The 18,775-nt window shown below is 42.8% G+C and overlaps 1 protein-coding gene across 7 annotated transcripts in view; it reads right to left on the bottom strand.

Annotated features, from left to right (window-relative positions):
- PRKAG2 (protein kinase AMP-activated non-catalytic subunit gamma 2) overlaps positions 1-18,775 on the bottom strand; it is a 239,108-nt gene that overhangs the window by 73,486 nt on the left and 146,847 nt on the right. For all 7 annotated transcript variants that reach the window (XR_004256951.1, XR_004256950.1, XM_032236945.1 and 4 more), the window contains one exon: positions 1,116-1,333. Coding sequence is in view for 5 of the 7 variants with exons in the window: in XM_032236945.1 (XP_032092836.1) it covers positions 1,116-1,333 (218 nt within the window). In the remaining 2 variants the exon portion in view is untranslated. The remainder of the gene's footprint in view (positions 1-1,115; positions 1,334-18,775) is intronic.

Below are 18,775 nucleotides of genomic sequence, written 5' to 3' on the forward strand. Positions count from 1 at the left end.
CAGTGTCCTGGGGTCATGTGACCACCATTTGGGAACTTCTGACGGGCAAAGTCAATGGGAAAGCCAGATTCACTTAACTGTGTTATTAACATAACAACTGCAATGATTTACTTAACTGTGGCAAGAAAGTTTGTAAAATGGAGCAAAATTCAATTAACACTGTCTCGCTTATTGTTGGGCTCAATTGTGGTTGCAAGTTGAGGACTACCTACACATTCATTCACATTATCAACATTCACCAGACCCATTAAATAACAATCTAACCAATCACAGGCTAGTTTTCTGGGCTGTAGAAACCCCAAATCTGTGATTAATTTGTGACTGTTGGATCACCAAGTAAGATCATAATGTTAAGTGATCACACAGAAGTTCAGTTTCTTATGGGCAAACATTTTGTATAGAATAGAATAGAATAGAATAGAATAGAATAAAATAGAATTCTTTATTGGCCAAGTATGGTTGGACACACATGGAATTTGTGTGTCACACAAGGAACTTGTAAAACTAAGCTAGTGTTAAATCTGCAGCAAATCTAGGTCTTCCATCGTCTGCATGTGAAGCCACGTCAAGTAAGGAAATCTTCCAGAAGAGAATATATGGGTTGAACTGTGGAATCCTCGGTGCTCTCTAAAGTTAGTTGTTTGTTTGCGGACATTTCATTGCCCATCTACGGCATGTCATCAGAAATCAAATCCCACACTGGCTAACACTAATGACGTTCCTAGCTGGGTAATGAAATGTCTATAAGCAAACAACTAAACTTAGAGAGCACCGAAGACCTCGCAGAAATCCTTTGCATGGTTATTTTGACGTTTCAATGAATTTATTTTCAAGTAGACCCACAATGGGTTCCACTCAAAAGTCAAAAGATTTTGAAGTCAAAAAGGTTAGTTTTTAGTTGACCTCTACTATGGCATCCATCAGCTGGCAAAATATGGATTCTCAGCCTAATTCCTCTCTTGTCTGTTCAAACTAGGGACAACAATATTTCTCTCCAGAGTAGGAGAATTGAAAGTGTCATCAGCCTACGAAGTGTGGCCAATGTTTGAACTCTCAGAAGTGCTATCAGTCTCAAACAGCCTTTTTTTAAAAAAAATTAGGAACCATGTACTTACTATTTTTGAGGTAACACAACAGACAGGTGTTGGAGAGGGCGGCTTGGCAGCCCCCTGCCCCAGAAGCAGGCCAAATCTTTGGCCAGTATCTGGAGGAGAAGAGGGGGTGTGAATCCGTGTTTCTGGCCTTTCCGGTTCGTGTCTGTAGCATTCAAGTGGAAATGCCGGCTGCTTGGTTCCCTGGGTGGGAGTCGATGGTGAAGAGGAAAGGCCAGACGCTAAAGATGAAATACAACAAAACAGAGCAGGTTAGTCCACCTTCACCTTCACATGGAGCAAATCATCCAGGTTGTTTTTTTTTTAAAAATTAACACCTTGCTCTCAACACATCCCAAAGGTGCTTTTCAAAAAAAGCAACTGGATTCTCTTGGGGTATTTTTGCTTTGAAAACATTTCACTTGTCATCCAAAAAGCTTCTGAGGAACTGAAGAAGCTTCTTGGGTGAGAAGAGAAACATTTTTCAAAGAAAAAACAAAGGAAGTCCAGTTGCCTTTGGGAAAAGCATCTTTGGGACAACCACGACCCGGATGACTAAGAATCTCCATAGCTACTTGCTGTCCCCACTTGGATTCTCACCACACCCTTAGCCCAACTGTACACATCACATCATGCTTGAGTGTGTCATGAGATTGCTTAGAAGGAAAATCTATTATGCTCTTCTCTTACAAACTTAATCAGCATAAACCTTAGCGAGGTGGGTGGCATACAAATTTAATAAACAAAAAAAGAAGAAGAAAATAGCCTCTCTATTTCTCCAATGGTGGAAAAATCAGTAGATGTTCTTCAAGAGTGAGCCCATTCAGGAGCAGTTAAGTTTTAGACACGTTATTCCTCAAATGCCATAGAGGTAGTCCTTGACTTACAACCACCCGTTTAAATTACACTGGCTCTGAAACAAAAACAAAAAAAGATTTATAACACACTTAAGACCATTGACATCCCTACGAGTCGCAGGAGCAAAATCCAGGAACTTAGACATGGGCATGGATTTACAATGATTTCAGAATCCCAGACCTTCCCCGCCAGCTTCCAAAAAGCAAAGTCAATGGGAGAAGCCAGACTTGCTCAATTACCATATGATTTGTTTAACAACTGCAGTGATTTGCTAAGCAGCCATGGCCAAAAAGGTCATAATTGTTGGTGTAACTTACCTAACCATTTTGTTTAGCAACAGAAATTTTGGTTCTAACTGGGGTTGTCAGGCGAAGATCCCTGGGGAGTATTTCTACAGAAGCATGTCCAGAATCAACTTGTTGGTGTTCCATTCATGTAAGTAAAATCTCCCATGAAAAGTAAAAAGGCCTCTTTCCTATTTTGCAGACTGCCCGTCTTACACTCTGGTAAGATTTATGCTGATTTTTCATTGGTGATCACCAGCAGACCAAATACTGGTAAACTTTTAAAGAATATATTCTTTTCAACATTGCCCGACCCCCACCCTCCTGCCAATACAGTATCTAGCTTCCTAGTTGTATTTGTGGTACCACTGCTATCCAACCTCTTCATTTTGAATTGGTGGTCTCTCTACTTTGGAATTTAGCAAAAGGCTCTGATGATGGCCCTTTGCTTTATTGTATTGTCCCTGCATGATTGTTATCTGCCGAGAAGTTGTGGGTTGTTAATGAAGATATCAATGCAAATGACTTTCCCCACCTCAAAAGGGAGCCGGTTTGGTGCAGTGATTAAGATGCTGGCCCAGCAGCATGTGAATTCTAATCCTACCTTAGGCACGAAAGCCAGCTTGGGTGACTTTGAGCCCATCATCAGGAGATGGTGAGTTCTAATCCTGCCTTAGGCACCAAAACCAGCTGATGTTACTATTCTGCCTTAGGCCTGAAAGCAGGTTGGGGAACTTTGGGTCAGTCACTCTCAACCCAACCACCCTACAGGGTTGTTGTGAGGAAAATAGGAAAAAGGCAGGACAAAAAAATTAAAAGCTTTCCAGTGAAAAGGGTTTCAGCAGTAATTCTCCATTCTCCGTTCCTACCACCCTTCTAGGAAAAGAGAACATACCAGTCTGTCTTCCATCTGCTGAGTGGAATAAGTATGTTTGAATAAGTAACCGAAAAAGGAATTTTGTTTGAAGAGTTAAAACAAAGCTTTAAAAATGTAACAGCAGCAGTTTGGGCCAAAATCATGAAAATGCTCACCAGATTGTTCAGGATGACACTTCTTATTTTAGATGTTGCCATGGAAAAACAGATGCTTCTACGAAGTTTTTTTTAAAAGCCCCAAATGGGCTTTGCTTAAGTATATTTAAGAAGTGGAAGGCTTTCGGACTACACAAAAAGGGGTGTAGTGTTGTTGATCCATACGGAAATAGATCACAGGATCTTTAGTGTATGAGACCTGAGTTATAGCTCAGACTTCTGCTCTCTTTTAAATGTGGGTATACTATAATCCTGCCTTTGAAGGAGTGAAGCATTGCCAGAAATGGAAGGGAGTAAAAGCGGAAGAATTGAAAAAGAGCATGGAAATTTGAAGGGGGTGGGAGATGAAGCATATAGACAAGAATGGAGTTGGGTTGAAATCTCATGGAAAAGGAGAACTGAAAAGCAAGAAAGAAGAACTTACGTTGTGTGAATGAAAAATGATTACCTTTAATATTGCAACTCGTTAGTTTTACAGATGCCACTAATCCTCAGTGCACCACCAGAGGACATGACAAGCCAAGAAGAATGGCCAACATGATATGGTTGGTTGGTTGGCTCCTTTTACTTTTTTGTAAGTATAGGTAATCCTCGACATACAACCATTCGTTTAGCGTCTGTTTGAAATTACAGCGGCACTGAAGAAAACACTGTGACTGGTCTTTGCAGTAATGACTATCGTGTGATAAAAAGTTGGGCACTTGACAACTGGTATATATTTTGCAACCATTGCAGGATCCTAGGGTCACACGATCACTTTTTGTGATCTTCCCAGAGAGCTTCTGACAAGCAGAGTCAATAGGAGGAAGCCAGGTTCACCTAACAACTGCAGTGTTTTGCTTAATAACGGTGGCAAAGTGTTTCTGTTTCTGTTTATTAGTCTTGTATGCCGCCCACTCCCGAAGGACTCCGGGCGGCTTACAATAAGAAGGGGAAAGGGAATAAATAAGACAAACAACAAATTTAAAATACAACAACATTCATAGATTACCGTGGGGCTGGATACTTCAACAGCCCCAGGCCTGCCGGAGCAGCCAGGACTTAGTGGCTTTATGGAAGGCCTGGAGGGTCGTAAGGGTCTGGATCTCCACGGAGAGCTCATTCCAGAGGGCCGGAGCTGCAACAGAGAAGGCTCTCCCCCGGGGGGTCGCCAGCCGACATTGATTGTAATATTACTTACTAAGCAAGGTGTTACTTAATAATCACCTTGCTTAGCAATAGAAATTCTGGTCCCAGTTGTGCTCACCATTCGAGGACAACTTGTAGTGATGGTAGAAAGAATGTGACCCAATCACAATCATGTTCAATTACATTTATCAACATGCCTGCAGGAATTTTAAAAGAAAGAGTGAATCATAAACTGATTCCCCTATCCAGATACGTCTGAATTGTGCTACATTCTTCAGAAAAAGGATTTTGGGACAGAGGCTTCGAAATGCACAAGAGTGCAAGCATGCTTTTTAAAGCAACTGCGTCTTATTCAGGCTTCTGCAAAGCTTGGGAAGTGTGTATCAGGCTCCAGGAGTTGAGAAAGACACATAGTGTTACTTTTAAACAGTTTCATTTATTGTTCCTCACACATAGAAATCTTGCAGAACTATAAAGCAGCCCACTTGCATCATTAAAGATATATTATGAGAATTGCTAGGGTGGAGCCACTTTAATTCTTTTTCTCCCAATCAAACCATCTAAACTTTGCTGTCTCTTTATCCTCTGGAATGCAGTCCCTCCCTCCTCGGAATCCAGACTACATTTCACCGCAAGGGAACAAGGCTCCTTTAATGAGCCAGCTCTTTAAAGCAGCCGCATCTTTTTCTAGGCTCCCATAGATTCCTGAAATATATATATATAATGACTCTTAAGAAAAGCCGTGTGGCTATTTCCACACCTTCAAAAGTATATCTCCTGAACAGGGATGGGTTGCTGTTGGTTTTACTACCAATTTGCAACCCGCACGCTGTGTGCGCATGCGCTATTTAATGGAAATTGTTCTGTGCACATGCACAGAACAATTTACAGCAAACTGCGCACGCGTAGTCACTAAAATCCAACATGGCGGCGACATCAGCGGTGGTGAGGGAACCAGTTCAGGGGCGTGGCAGGCCTGAGTCGCTGCCAGTTCTGCCACCCAGGCCTGAATTCCCCTACCGGTTTGGCCAAACTGGCAGCAACCCACCTCTGCTTCAGAGCTATATTTGAAGTGCCCAGTTCTAAAATTCAGTATGTATTTTCAAATAACATTGCTGGCTACTAATGCTTGCTTCCAAAAAGATTTAATACATTTCCTTTCTCCTGAGATGTCTTTTAAATATAACCTTTTGTTGAACACATCAGGCTTCTCAAAGTGCTCGAGCCTGGCGCACAAACTACCGATGATTAAAATGACCACTAGAAGGAGAAATTGCTGCATCAGCCCTGATTGCTACAACTGGTGGAGTAAAATTGCAACAAGCACTAATGGAGTAACAAATCAGTGGAATGGATGTCCGATAACAGGCTGTGCCAAAATAAAAATAACCAGACACACAGGAGCCAAGCCGCACCATCTGCACTGTACAGTAATCAACATACCAATAAATAAATATAAGACAGTAAGAGGGATTCAATAAGCGATCATCATACAAATTGCTTTTTTGGAGCATCTGAAAGCTATATCTATCTTTCTATTTATTTCCAGTTGACACGCGAGGCAATATTGAGGAGTAGTAGTCTTGGAAAGTGGGAACTTTCAGATGAAATAACTAAAGGGAAAAGATGCTGAATGCATTTTCCATCATTTCGCACACCTGCGCTACACACATACACACACACACACAGCATTAAGGCATGGCTTTCTTTATGCTGGCTCAGTGAGTTGCATAAACTTACCACCACGTGATTTACAAACCATGGTTTGTAGCATAAGGCAGTGTTTTTCAAGATCCACTATTTTAAGACATCTTAGAGTTGAAGTTCTCGCATCTTAAAATGGCAGAGCTGATAAACAGTGGCACAGGTAGTTGTGTACACTATCTCCAAAGGAATGCTGGGTCTTTTGGGCCTCTTTATTCTTTGACAGCCAAACATGGACAGAAACATTTAAAAGCTACAGCACAGCAAATATCTGGATCCAGAATAGGCTGTCCTCCACCCCTGATTCTGGGGCAAGGAGTAAAATAGGCATTAAAAGCAGGGAACCATGGAAATGATAAATTGCAGATAAAACAAGAATTAGAAATAGGCCAGGTAGGAAGTAGGAGGGGTCAACTAGCCAATACTGAAGGTGATTCCTTGTAAGCTTTTGAAGACCAGTAAAAGGAGGGGAATTGACAAGCTTGCCTCTGCTTCCCATGGCAGAGAGGCCAGGTGCCACAGCTAATAAGGCCCTGTGTTATTGTATTACAGTGATGCAGATTTAGTAAGATGCAGATTGATAGAGGCACAGGGTCTCATTGGAGGAAATACAGGTAGTCCTCGAACGTACAACCACAATAAAGCCCAACATTTCCATTGCTAAACAGTTAAGTGAGTTTTGCCCCATTTTATGGCCCTTATTGCCACAGTGCAGTTGTTATGTAAAACGTACTGTCATTAAGAGAATCTGTTTTCCCCACTGACATTGCATGTCGGTGATCCCGTGATAGTTCAACCATCATAAATACTTCCAAGTGCCCCAATTTTGATCATGTGGCAATGGGGATGCTGCAATAGTCATAAATGTGAAAAAAACATCATGTCAATTTTTCAGTGCTATTGTAACTTCAAATTATCACGAAATGAATGGTTGTAAGTCAAGGACTACCCATAGTCCTTTTACTATGTTACCATGACCTACTCTGCAACACAGGCTGTTGATACAGATTGAATTATGAATGTTACAGAGCCTGCCTAATATGGTCGTAAGTCATAACAGTTACAAAATGGATCAATCATTAACCAATCCGATATTATGACCTTTCTGTTAGCGGTTGTTAAGCAAACACCTCAGCCATACAGCCATGGATATAGTTCTGCTGAAAACTGGAAGTAAATGCCAGTTTTTGGCAAAACCATCGTAAAACATAGTAACGTGACCATAGGATATTGCAAAGGACCATAAATGCAGCCAGCTGTTGAATGTCTGAACTCTCGGATTCTTAAAATTGAAGTCCACAAGACATAAAGTTGCCACAGTTGCTCACCCCTAGCATAGGCTATTGCCTAGAAAATGCATGTACAGTTACTTCTCGACTTACAAGAGTTTGCTTAGTAACCCTTCAAAGTTACAACGGCACTGAAAAAGGAGACTTATGACCATTTTTCACACTTATAACCATAGTAGCATCCGGATGGCTATGTGATTTACATTTGGATGATTGGCAATAGATTCACATTTATGATGGTTGCAGTATCCCGGGATCATGTGATCACATTTTGGGAACTTCTGACAAGCAAAGTCAATGGGGTCACTTAACAACCATGTTACTTATTTAACAACTGCAGTGATTCACTTATCCAAATGTGTCAAGAAAGGTTGTAAAATAGGACAAAACTCACTTTGACAAATTTTTCACTCAGCAACATAAATTTTGGGCTCAGTTGTGGTCATAACTTTGAAGACTACCTGTAATTATTCCTCCATTGCACAGGGTATTTTCCTCCAATCCAGAAGGGCCTTTCTTCTCTGCCTTATCATTAGCCAATTAAAACCACAGGATGTGTCTCTTAAGCTCAGGCATCCCTGGACTCCGTCGACATCAGGACAAATGTTGAGACAGCCCAACCTTGACTGGCTGACCTCTCACTTGCCCCTTGACGCAGGAGCCTCTAACTAGCTATCTCATGCTCTGTTTGTGCTGGATATCTCTTTACAGCAGCAAACTTTGTCCGACTTTCCTGGGGTTTAACCACTGAATAGAAAAACGGGATTCTTCTGATCCATCTTTTTCCCACGTGAGGACAATCAGAAGAACTGCATTGGTGGAAGATTCATCTAGTCCAGAGATCTCCAAAATTGGTAACTTGAAGACTTGTGGACTTCAACTTCCAGAATTCCCCAGCCACTATGACAGACTGAGGAATTAATCAATCAGAATAGAACTGGAAGGGGCCTTGGAGGTCTTCTAGTCCAGCCCCTTGCACAAGCAGCAGACCCTACATCATTTCAGACAAGTGATTGCCCAGTCTTTTCTTAAAAATCTCCAGTGATGGAGCATACACAATTTCTGGAGCTGTTCCACTGGTTAATTATCTTAACTGTTAGGAAGTTTCTCCTTAATTTCAGGTTGCTTCTCTCCTTGATTAGTTTCCATCCATTGTTTCTTGTCCTGCCTTCTGGTACTTTGGAAAATAAGCTCCCCACCCCTTTCTTTGTGGCAGCTCCTCAAATACTAGAATACTGCTATCATATTTGTTGAAGTCCACAAGTCTTAAAACTGACAAGTTTGGAAACTCCTGATCTAGTCTAGCATTCTGTTCCTGCAGGACCAACCTGATGATAAAGAGAAACCTTGGAGTGGAGCCTGGGCCTTGCTGATTTCAACAGTATCCCATGGGTAACTTGTCACTGTTTTTTTTTCTGGAATATTTCTTCAACTTCTCAGTCTAATCTATAGATAGTCCTTGATTTATGACCACAATTGGACCAGAATTTCCCTTGCTAAGTAAGGTGGTTGTTAAGTGAATCCCACTTCATGTTATGATCTTTTTTTTCATAGTTAAATGAATCATTGCACTTGTTAAGAGAATTATGCAGTCATTAAGTGAATCCAGCTTACTTCATTAACTTTTCTTGTCAGAGGCTAGCTGGGAAGGTTGCAAATAGAGACCACATAATCCAGGGATACTGCAATCATTGTAATTATATGTTCATTGCCAGGTGCCCAAATTTTGATCACATGACCCTGGGGATGCTGCAATAATTATAAGTACAGGTAGTGGTTGTAATTCACTTTTTTCAGTACCATTGTAACTTTGAGAGGTTACTAAACAAATGGTTGTAAGTCAAGGACTATCTATGTAGCTTTAGGATTCTCTAAAGATGTCTAATGTTTTGGGTACCAGTCAACTGTATCCAACAAGCTTCCAAACCAAGAGGACCATTTTCCATCCTTCTTTGATAGCAGCTGCGGTTGAAAGTATCTTGTTTGGGATCCTGGAAGTATTAAATAGCTATCAAGGCTGATAGCTTCGGCCTGATCTTCAGTGAACTCGTCCAGCTCATTCTTAACGTCTCAGTTACCGATCGCTTGTGATCTCATAGCAAACATCAGAATTTACCTCTGGACCATGTGTAGAAATTTTTCTTTTATCCCTCTGAAGTGGTAATAAATGAGAACAAATTCCTTATCATGAAAGGTAGGGAAAATACTACTTTCCTTTCAGAAGGATACAGGGAGCTTTTCATCCAAATGAGAATGGCAGGCTTACGCTTCAAATTCTGCTTCTTTCATATGTGTGTACTCCATACCTGTACAAAAGAGGCAGAGCTTTTGATGCCACGGCACAACTCTGCCTTCACCTTTTGGCAAATCCATGTTTTTCCACATTAGGTTTCATTTTATAGACCTCTGTCCAGAAGCTTCTGCAAGAGGGTGTCCAAGAGATGGGGGAGGGGGAGAGGAGATGGGAGATGCAACCCGATTTTGTGGTTACGTGTCTACCAGAGGTGGGTTGCTCTCAGTTCGGCCGAACCGGTAGTGGCGGCGGTGGCGGCAGGCTCCGCCCACCCATCCGGACGCTTCTGTGCATGTGCACAAGCGTTGCGCGAGAGCACAAGCGAACCGGTAGTGCTGGAATTTGAAACCCACCTCTGATGTCTACCCATGTCACATTCCATTTTCTCCAGATCTGCACCGCCAATTCCTTTCATTTCAATATTGGTCCTTGCTTTTTCTCTGTGAAGACTTTATTTTTATTTTGTCCAGAAAGAGTCTTATTTTCCCTGCAGATTGTGTAGAAGGCTATTCCCCCCTTCTGAGACTAGCAAAGAAATAAGGTCTACCTACTTTTGAATGCTTACAAAACAACACAAAAGGCTCAACATGGGTGAAAAGCGTTTTCTGAGGGGTCTCTCGGGGTCCCAGACAGAAAAATCTACCAGTCTTCCAGCCACCTTTTCTGTACCTACAAACATATCTTTGAATTTCAGTTCTAAAAACAAGCAGCACCCAGACTTGGCAATGCCACTATACCAGAGGTGGGTTCCTACCAGTTCGTACCTATTCGGTAGAACCGGTTTGTCAAATCTACCGAACCGGTTAGAAGAGATTCCACCAGTGGACCCGGAAAGCAGGCCACACCTACAGAAGAGGTTCCAAGAATTTTTGAAACCCACCACTGGTCCTTGGATATGATTATTCTACACTATCATGCTCATATTTATAAAACTCAGTGCCTCTGTGAAAGGTAAGGATGACTACTGTGTTTGTGGCGCAATCAGAACATTGCGTGTGTTGAAGTTGTTTTAACACAAACCAAAGATGCCTTTTAAAAAACAAGTTTACATCATATTCTTATGCATGCCAGTGCTGTGTGTGAGGTAATTGAAGGTGGTTCTGACAAGTGTCGTCGGCATCTTCATATCCGGTCACATGGACGGCAAGCCACTCCCATCCAGTCACATGGGCAGCAAGCCACCCCCACAAAGGAGGCCACACCCACAGAGTAAGTTCGAACAATTTTTGAAACCCACAACTGCACTATACGTAGCATGCTTCATTTTTTTATCCTTTTTAATAATTTTTTAAATTTTTTATTTCCAAAGATAAAATTTTGAATGCACATGATCGGGAATGCAACATCCTAAGTGCTAAGGACTGGTTCTAAGTCCTCTTTAGCAGTACTGTTGTTAACTTCAAATGGCCACTAAGTGAATGTTTGTAAGTCAAAGAGTACCGGTATGTCCTGAAAAGAGGAACAATCTCTGGCTGACACCACAATACATACATCAACACGTATCTTTTCTGTCCAGAAAAAACAGGGTCTTTAGTTGGGAAAAGGTTCTATAGTGATCAATTTGAAGGCCAAGTCCTTGTATAGCACTGGAGTCTAGCACACTTATCTGTGCCTTCTTCATCTAAATGCCTCTTTTTCCAAGGGGCAGCTGAAGAAGGCCACCACATGAGCCCAGGATAAAGTAAGCTGCTTTAAGAGGTTGCAGTCAACCCAGTTTCCTGAGTAGCATATTTTTTCCTTGAATCCAAACTATTACACAACATCTTGATTTTTTTCCCCCATAAGAAGCTAGTTAGCTAAGTATCAGAACTCATTTGCTCAAGGTGGAAAGTTCCACTATGTAAGTTCACACCTGCAGCTCAAATTGTACAGCCCAAACACACATATATCACCTTGATGATCAGCAGCCAGCATTAGTCTTTGGGGAAATGTTTATCCTAATACCAGGGGTGGGTTGCTGCTGGCATTACTGCCGGTTCGCTGCACACGGAATTTTGCATGCGCGTGCTCAATTTTGCTCGCACGCGCATGCGCATTTAACCATAAATGCAATAAATGCATGCATGCACAGAGCAATGGTGGGTTCTGGATCCCGTTCCAACTGGTACAGTTGGAATGGGCCCAGCGTCACCCACATGGACACGTGTGGCACACGCATGCGTCATATTTGCCCGTGATGCCTCTGCAAGCCTCCGTGACGCTCCAGCTGCTCGGCAAGCATTGCGCAGGCTCCGTATGCGCCATGCGTGGAAGCACCAAAGGCTTAAAGGACATGTAAGGAGCTCAGGCAGGTGGGTGGACCTTCCAGAGCACCATACCTGAACGGTACCCAGTGCTCCGGGCAGACTGGTACGCCCACACCGGGGCGTACTGCCTGCAACCCACCACTGGCGCAGAGGCAAAAAACAAGATGGCAGTGCCATAGGAACCAGTTTGGGGGCGGGGCAGGTTCCAGCAACTCAGGCCATCAAACTACCGGTTCAGCCAAACCACTCCGAACCAGTAGGAACCCACCACTTCCTGATACTCTAATATTGCTAATACAGCTATGGGAAAAATAGAAGAAGAACACTGGGTCTGTCCAGTTCAGGGGTATCAAACCCGCCTTGTCACAGCAGCATCACATGACGATATCAGGACTTTTTCCCCCTTCACTAAACTGGGAGTTTGACACCCCTGGTGTAGTTTAATGAAAAGAAGGACTAGGTGTGCCATGATAGCAGCCTTTCAATATTTAAGGAGCTGCTACAAAGAGGAGGAGGAGAGGAGGAGAGAAGCAACTTAGAACTGAGGAGAATAACAGCGAGAACAATTAATCAGTGGAACGATTTGCCTTCAGAAGTTGTGAATGCTCCAATGCTGGAGGTTTTTAAGAAGAGATTGGACAAACATTTGTCTGAAATGGTATGAGATCTGCTGCTTGAGCAGGGGATTAGACTAAAAGACCTCCAAGGCCACTTCCAATTCTTATTATTTCCTAATTCTGTATTTCCAGTGCCATAAATCTTCAACAGTTTCCAAAGTCCCAGTTCTGAAAGGATGTACCAGAAATGTCTTCTCCTAATTAAACCGTGGGAGCCTGCTATTGATTCTCTTCCAACACTGCATAACCTAAGACTTCACAGTAGTGTTCTCAACGATTTCCTAATAAGTTGGCTGGCTTCACTCAAAATACTAAACTACAGTGTTGAATTGAGCTCCTGGTCATCAAGAAGAGGTAATTAATAATGGGAGGGGGAAAGCTTAAGAGTTTATTGTCAAAGACCACAGATTGCATCACAGACGGTAACATAATGAAATCGAAGGTATGCAGTATCAAGAAATCTGCACTGCGCTCAAGATTAAGAGGGGAAAAGAATGTTTTTAATGCCACAGCAGAAATAACCTTTAAAGAAACAGGTGTATTGGGCTAAGGTGATCAGGCTGCAAAACAAAATGCTAAAGAAAGGATTTCTCCAGCATGGGGTTTGATTTGCAATAAGCAGACTTGGTGGTTGGTGCTGAACAGGCGCCAACCTGAGAAGGAGCCAACTTCTGCTCACTTTGAAGAGGCCAAACTGCAGATGAGGAAGGAGGAACCTATGTGGGAAAACGGAAAAGGATGCTGATGAAGGGGAGGGGAGGGGACCAGGGGAGTGTAGAATAGTACTCCCCAATCGCGGCTACTTTAAGATGTATGGGATTCAACTCCCAGAACTCTCCAGGAATCCTGGGAACTGAACTCCACACATCTTCAAAGTTGCCAAGGCTGAGAAACAATTTAATCTATTATAATATGCTCCCAAAGTTATTTTCTGAAGCAATATCATTATTTTGCTCCAGCATCCCTAGGTATCCTTCCTAGAAATAGCCTGAACCATCACTTGTATTACCAAACAGGGAGAGATTAAAGCAGAGGTCCCCATCCATCCGTGGGTGGGATCCAGGCAGCGTGCAAATCCATGCCTTCCTCCCACCCTCAATCCACAAAAAACTCCCCCCTCCACAGAACTAGTCCCTGGTGCCCAAAATGTTGGGAACTGCCGGATTAAAGCCACTATAGTCTGGCTTTGAAAGGTATACAGATATTCCTCCCCTTATCGCCACTACTAAGCTTGAAGGTTTTGTTGCCAAGCGAGATATTTGTTAAGTGAATTGCGCCCCATTTTATAACCTTTCTTTTGCCACAGTTGTTAAGTGAATCACTGCAATTGTAAAGTGAATTTGACTTCTCCACTGAATGTACTAGTCAAAAGGCCATCACGTGACCCTGGGACACTGCAACCGTCATAAATATGAATCAGTTGCTAAGCATCTGAATTTTGATCACGTGACCTTAGGGATGCTGCAATGGTTGTTAAGTGTGAAAAACAGTCACTGTCACTTTTTTCAGTGCCATTACAAATTTGAACGTTCATTAAACGAACTGTTGTAAGTCAAGGACTACTTGTATTAGGGCTTGATTTGTTTACTTGGGTCAAACCTGAATTTGCAACTCCCACTTTCTCCTTTCTGGTCGGCATAAAAGAAACAGCTGCAAAGAGAAAAAAAAACCTGCCTGTTAACGAATACTGAACCCTCCCAAGAGGCATGGAAACAGCTGGCGGGAGAAGAGGGGGGGGGGAAATGTTGGCTCATTCCCGCAAGGAGGTGAGAAGGAGGGGAAGAATGAACACAGGGAAGGGTTACTGATTAAAACAGGCAGGGGAACAAAGGCCGAGCAGGCATCGGATTCCTGTGGACAAAGCAAACAAGGTTATTTTGCTTAACTCTGCAGAGCAGGTTTTCAAAGGTCGCCACACACTGGGCATTGTGTTGTACGCATGCATAACAAGAACCAGATGTTCACACTGCTGCTGAATCATGCAAAATTTAAGTAGTGCAGGACCAATCCTAAAAGTCAAGATGCTGACCATAACCATGGCTGCCATCTTTATTCTTTATTATTTTTTTGGGACCCTGCTGACTGCTTTTTGGTAGATATAGTGTCGTTCCTCATCTTGCATTGCACTTGGGACATGTTCAGCCAAGTTCCTTTCTGCGTGCAACGCTGATGTGAAAATGAAGGTGAGATCCGGTTAGTGGGGAAAGGGGTTAAACCAAAATTAGTTCTATTCTGGCAAAGGAAACCAAGTGGAAGAACACCTGTCTGTTTTGCTGGCTTCAGTAGGTTCCTATCCTGTGCTAAACTAGAAAAGTCTGTGCGTCCTTAGTGCTCTCTGAGCTTGATGGTTTTCTTGCAGACTTTTCATCACCCAACTAGGTAATGTCATCAGAGAGAAGGAAGCAGGGTTTGCTTTCTGTTTTATATAAAGTGCCTTCCTGTGCTAGTGTTGGTGGGAGTGTAGTTTTCTTCTTGGATTAATCCCTGACCCACAATCAAGCTGTAAACAATATCCCAATCAAGAAACTATGACTCAGACAAACAATCAAATGGTAAATGGCAGCCTAATCAAGATAATACCAACCCCAAACTATTTACTTTTAAGTGGTTCACTTAACAACTGTGGCAAGAAAGATCATAAAATGGGGCAAAACCAACTTAACAACTGTCTCACTTAGCAACGTACGTTTGAGCTCAATGTGGCTTTAGGTTGAGGATTATAATTTAAAAACAAACAGGAAAACATAAAACAAACTGAAAGGACAGACTCTATGGACCACTAAGTCTTTTTCTGCCATCAATATTCTATGTTTCTAAGAGTCGACAGCAACATAATGGCACTTTACCAATTCCTACCTGTTAGATATCTCCCCCACCCTGCTGACAGAGGTTTCCACCAAGGTCCTCTGTTCCAGCAGGAACAGAGGTTGAATCTCATTGGTCAAGAGGTCTGACAGATCCCTTTAAAAGGGGATGCTGCCCGACCATTCCTCAGCCAGATGTTTACTTGACTTAAAGAGCTGCTGTTTACTGAAGCCTTTTGTGCCTCCTTTACCCGATCCAACACTACCACAAACAGTTGAAGATGTGGGGGTCTCAAATGATAATATTTGTGTGGTGTCTGGGAAAAAAAATGGCTAAAGTACCACCTGTGTAACCCTGATGTAAACCAACAGAAGCCAGTCCAGAGGGAGGGAAACACACCCAAATGTCTGTATGAATTTATCCTCCCTTCACCAAGGCCCAGAGCAAGCAAAAAACGGCCCTTTTATTGCAGTTTTATTTTTGACCCACACACGTCGACGCCACACACAGCCACTGCAATTATAGAATCACAACTGGATGACGCCACCACGGCCTGGACTCCAGTATCAGCCTCTTGAGTGTGACAGACATGTGCCTGTCAGCAAGGGCAGGCGGGAATCAGCCAGGACTCACACCTGCTAGCCAGCCTTGCTTGCAGCCAGGGGAAATCTACGCCCTGCCACTGGTTCTTCCTCTCCGCTTCCTTTTAAGGAGGTGCCCCATCCAGCTCAAAGTACTCCATTAGAAGGCTATAAAAAGAACGCAGAGATGCAGGCAAAGAATTGGGAGCAGGCAGCATCTGGGTGACCACAAACCATGGATTTGCAAAGAAGCGATTGATAAATCACACTAAGCCATGGTTGTTTTTTTCCCCCTGGCGTACAAAGCCATAAACTTGAATGCAGTAGTTGAATGTTGCATGCAGTTTTCATGGACTGAAAACAACCTTTCCCAAATGTTTTCCATCACGACACAAAACTGCTTATTAAAAAGTTTTAATCAAACTTTTGAAGAGCAGTCTTAAGCAATCCCTTCCTTCAGCACCATCATAATTTTGAATGGCTGCTGAGCGACTGGTCATAACTTGAGAACTATCAGTAGTACAATAATAATAATAATAATATTGAATGATCTTTATAGGAATATTTTTTGGGGAATTTTTTTTTTTTACACGTGGCAGTCATTAAGTCTATTTAAATGGACCTTTATGGTGGGGAAAGGGTCTCAAATAGTGATCACATGACCCCTGGGCATGTAAATGCATGTCAGTTGCTGAGTGAACACATTTTGATCATGTGATCGGAGGATGCTGTGATGGTCGTAAGTGCAAGGACCAATCATAACTCCCTGTTTTTCATGCCATTGTAACTTTGAATACAGGGATGCGGTGGCTCAGTGGCTAAGGGACCGAGCTTGTTGATCAGAAAGGTCGGCAGTTTGGCAGTTCGAATCCCTAGCCAGGTGTAGAAGTGAGCTCCCGTTACTTGTCCCAGCTTCTGCCAACCTAGCAGTTCGAAAGCATGTAAAAATGCAAGTAGAAAAATAGGGACCACCATTGGTGGGAAGGTAACAGCGTTCCGTGTGCCTTCGGCATTTAATCATGCCGGCCACATGACCATGGAGACGTCTTCGGACAGCGCTGGCTCTTTTGCTTTGAAACGGAGATGAGCACTGCCCCCTAGAGTCAGGAACGACTAGCACATATGTGCGAGGGGAACCTTTTACCTTTATCCATATAGCAGAGATGGCACAAAACTTCACTGGCTGAAACTGAGCATCTAAAACTCTTCCCATGCTAGATATTATGAGGTACACTAATTTCATATACCTAGGTATATGATTAAGACTGTAAAACAGAGATGTCCAACTTTAAACCTTTTGGACTTCCCTAGCAGAATTTGGACAGAATTCCCTAGCCAGTTCTGGGAATGGAAGTCCACAAGTCTAATCGCCACGGTTGGACACTCTTTCTGTAAAATATCAAGGTCCTTTGGCCTTTTTCAAAAGCATTTGAAAGGTGGAATAAAGTGGAACAATGTACTGTTACCCTGAAAACTCTTCAGCCGGCTTTCATTGCAGTCCATATCTGCTCATTTGTTGGGTTGAGACTGTTTTCCTGTGTTGTGGTAACACAGTTGGCACACCTGACAATAGCCATGCTTTGTGTTTACTCAATAAACCCTGATTAAGCAGACTGCAGATTAAGACTGTTTTATTACAGAAAGTCCTCTACTTGCAACCATTTATTCATTCAGCGATTGTTTGAAGTTACAACACTGAAAAACGTAACTTAAAACTGACCCTCTCACCTGTGACCAATGCAGCATCCTCACAGTCACATGTGCACGATTTTGGTGCTTGGAAACTGGCACAGTGGCAGGTTCGTACCAGCGTTCCTACCGGTTCGCCGAATGTGTGCGCCAGACATGCACACATGCACACTTGAAAGAAACTAGCTCGGAAAGCAAGGAAAACAGCTGAAGAGCGTCAATTCAATCTGTCTCCCCTGATCAGCTGGGCTTCAGAAACTGAAATAAAGGTAGGTATAACTCAGGGGTGGGCGGGCAGGCCCACTTTTAAAGCAACAGAGAACCAGTTTGCTCTCTGCTTGACGGCAGAGCTACTGGTTCGGGAGAACTGGTGCAAACTGGTAGTACAGCATCTTTTGAGAAGATGCCTGTGGAGGTCGCCAATGCCAATCACATGACTCTGGATGTGATTGGCATTGGCGACCTCCACAGGCATCTTCTCAAAAGCAAACTCAATGGGGGAAGCTGGTTTTGCTTAATATTGCATGATTCACTTAACCACGGTGACCCCTTAACAACTGTTGAAAAAGAGGTTGTAAAATCAAGCACGACTCACTTAACAACTGACTGGCTTAGCAACAGAAATTCTGATCCAAATTGCAATCTTACATCAAGGGCTACCTGTAGTTCCTTTTTAGTTCTGTCCTCTTCCAGAAGAATTGATGCGATTTCCCTTTCCCTGCCATCTTTCTCTTTATCCCAGAACAAGCCAGCAAGTTAGGATAGGCTGACTAAACAAGACAGGGGCAAAAAGAGAATAGATCTGCTATTCTGGGATGAGCAATCCCAGCTGTAACGCAGAAAGAAGGAAGTCTTATCATCAAAATTTTGGAAGGCCTACCTATCAGCTCCAGCCCACCTCCTCTAGACCAAGAGACTCTTTGGGAGATGTGAAAAAGAAGCAACACATCAAGATAGCTGCAAAAACAACATAAGCTTCCAGCTCCTTGTGGCAAGGAAGCAGATGCTGCCTTTGAATTTCCTGCTGCTTTTGGCAACCTATGTACAAACTAATGACTTTAAGAAATAAGCTTCAAACAGTTTAGAGAAGAGACACTGATCCACACTGAACAAATACAGCCCCAAACTTCCAAAGCTATAAAGCAGAATTAAAATCCC

The sequence above is a fragment of the Thamnophis elegans genome, chromosome Z, assembly GCF_009769535.1.
Source record: "Thamnophis elegans isolate rThaEle1 chromosome Z, rThaEle1.pri, whole genome shotgun sequence".
In the NCBI taxonomy this organism is placed as follows: Eukaryota; Metazoa; Chordata; class Lepidosauria; order Squamata; family Colubridae; genus Thamnophis; species Thamnophis elegans.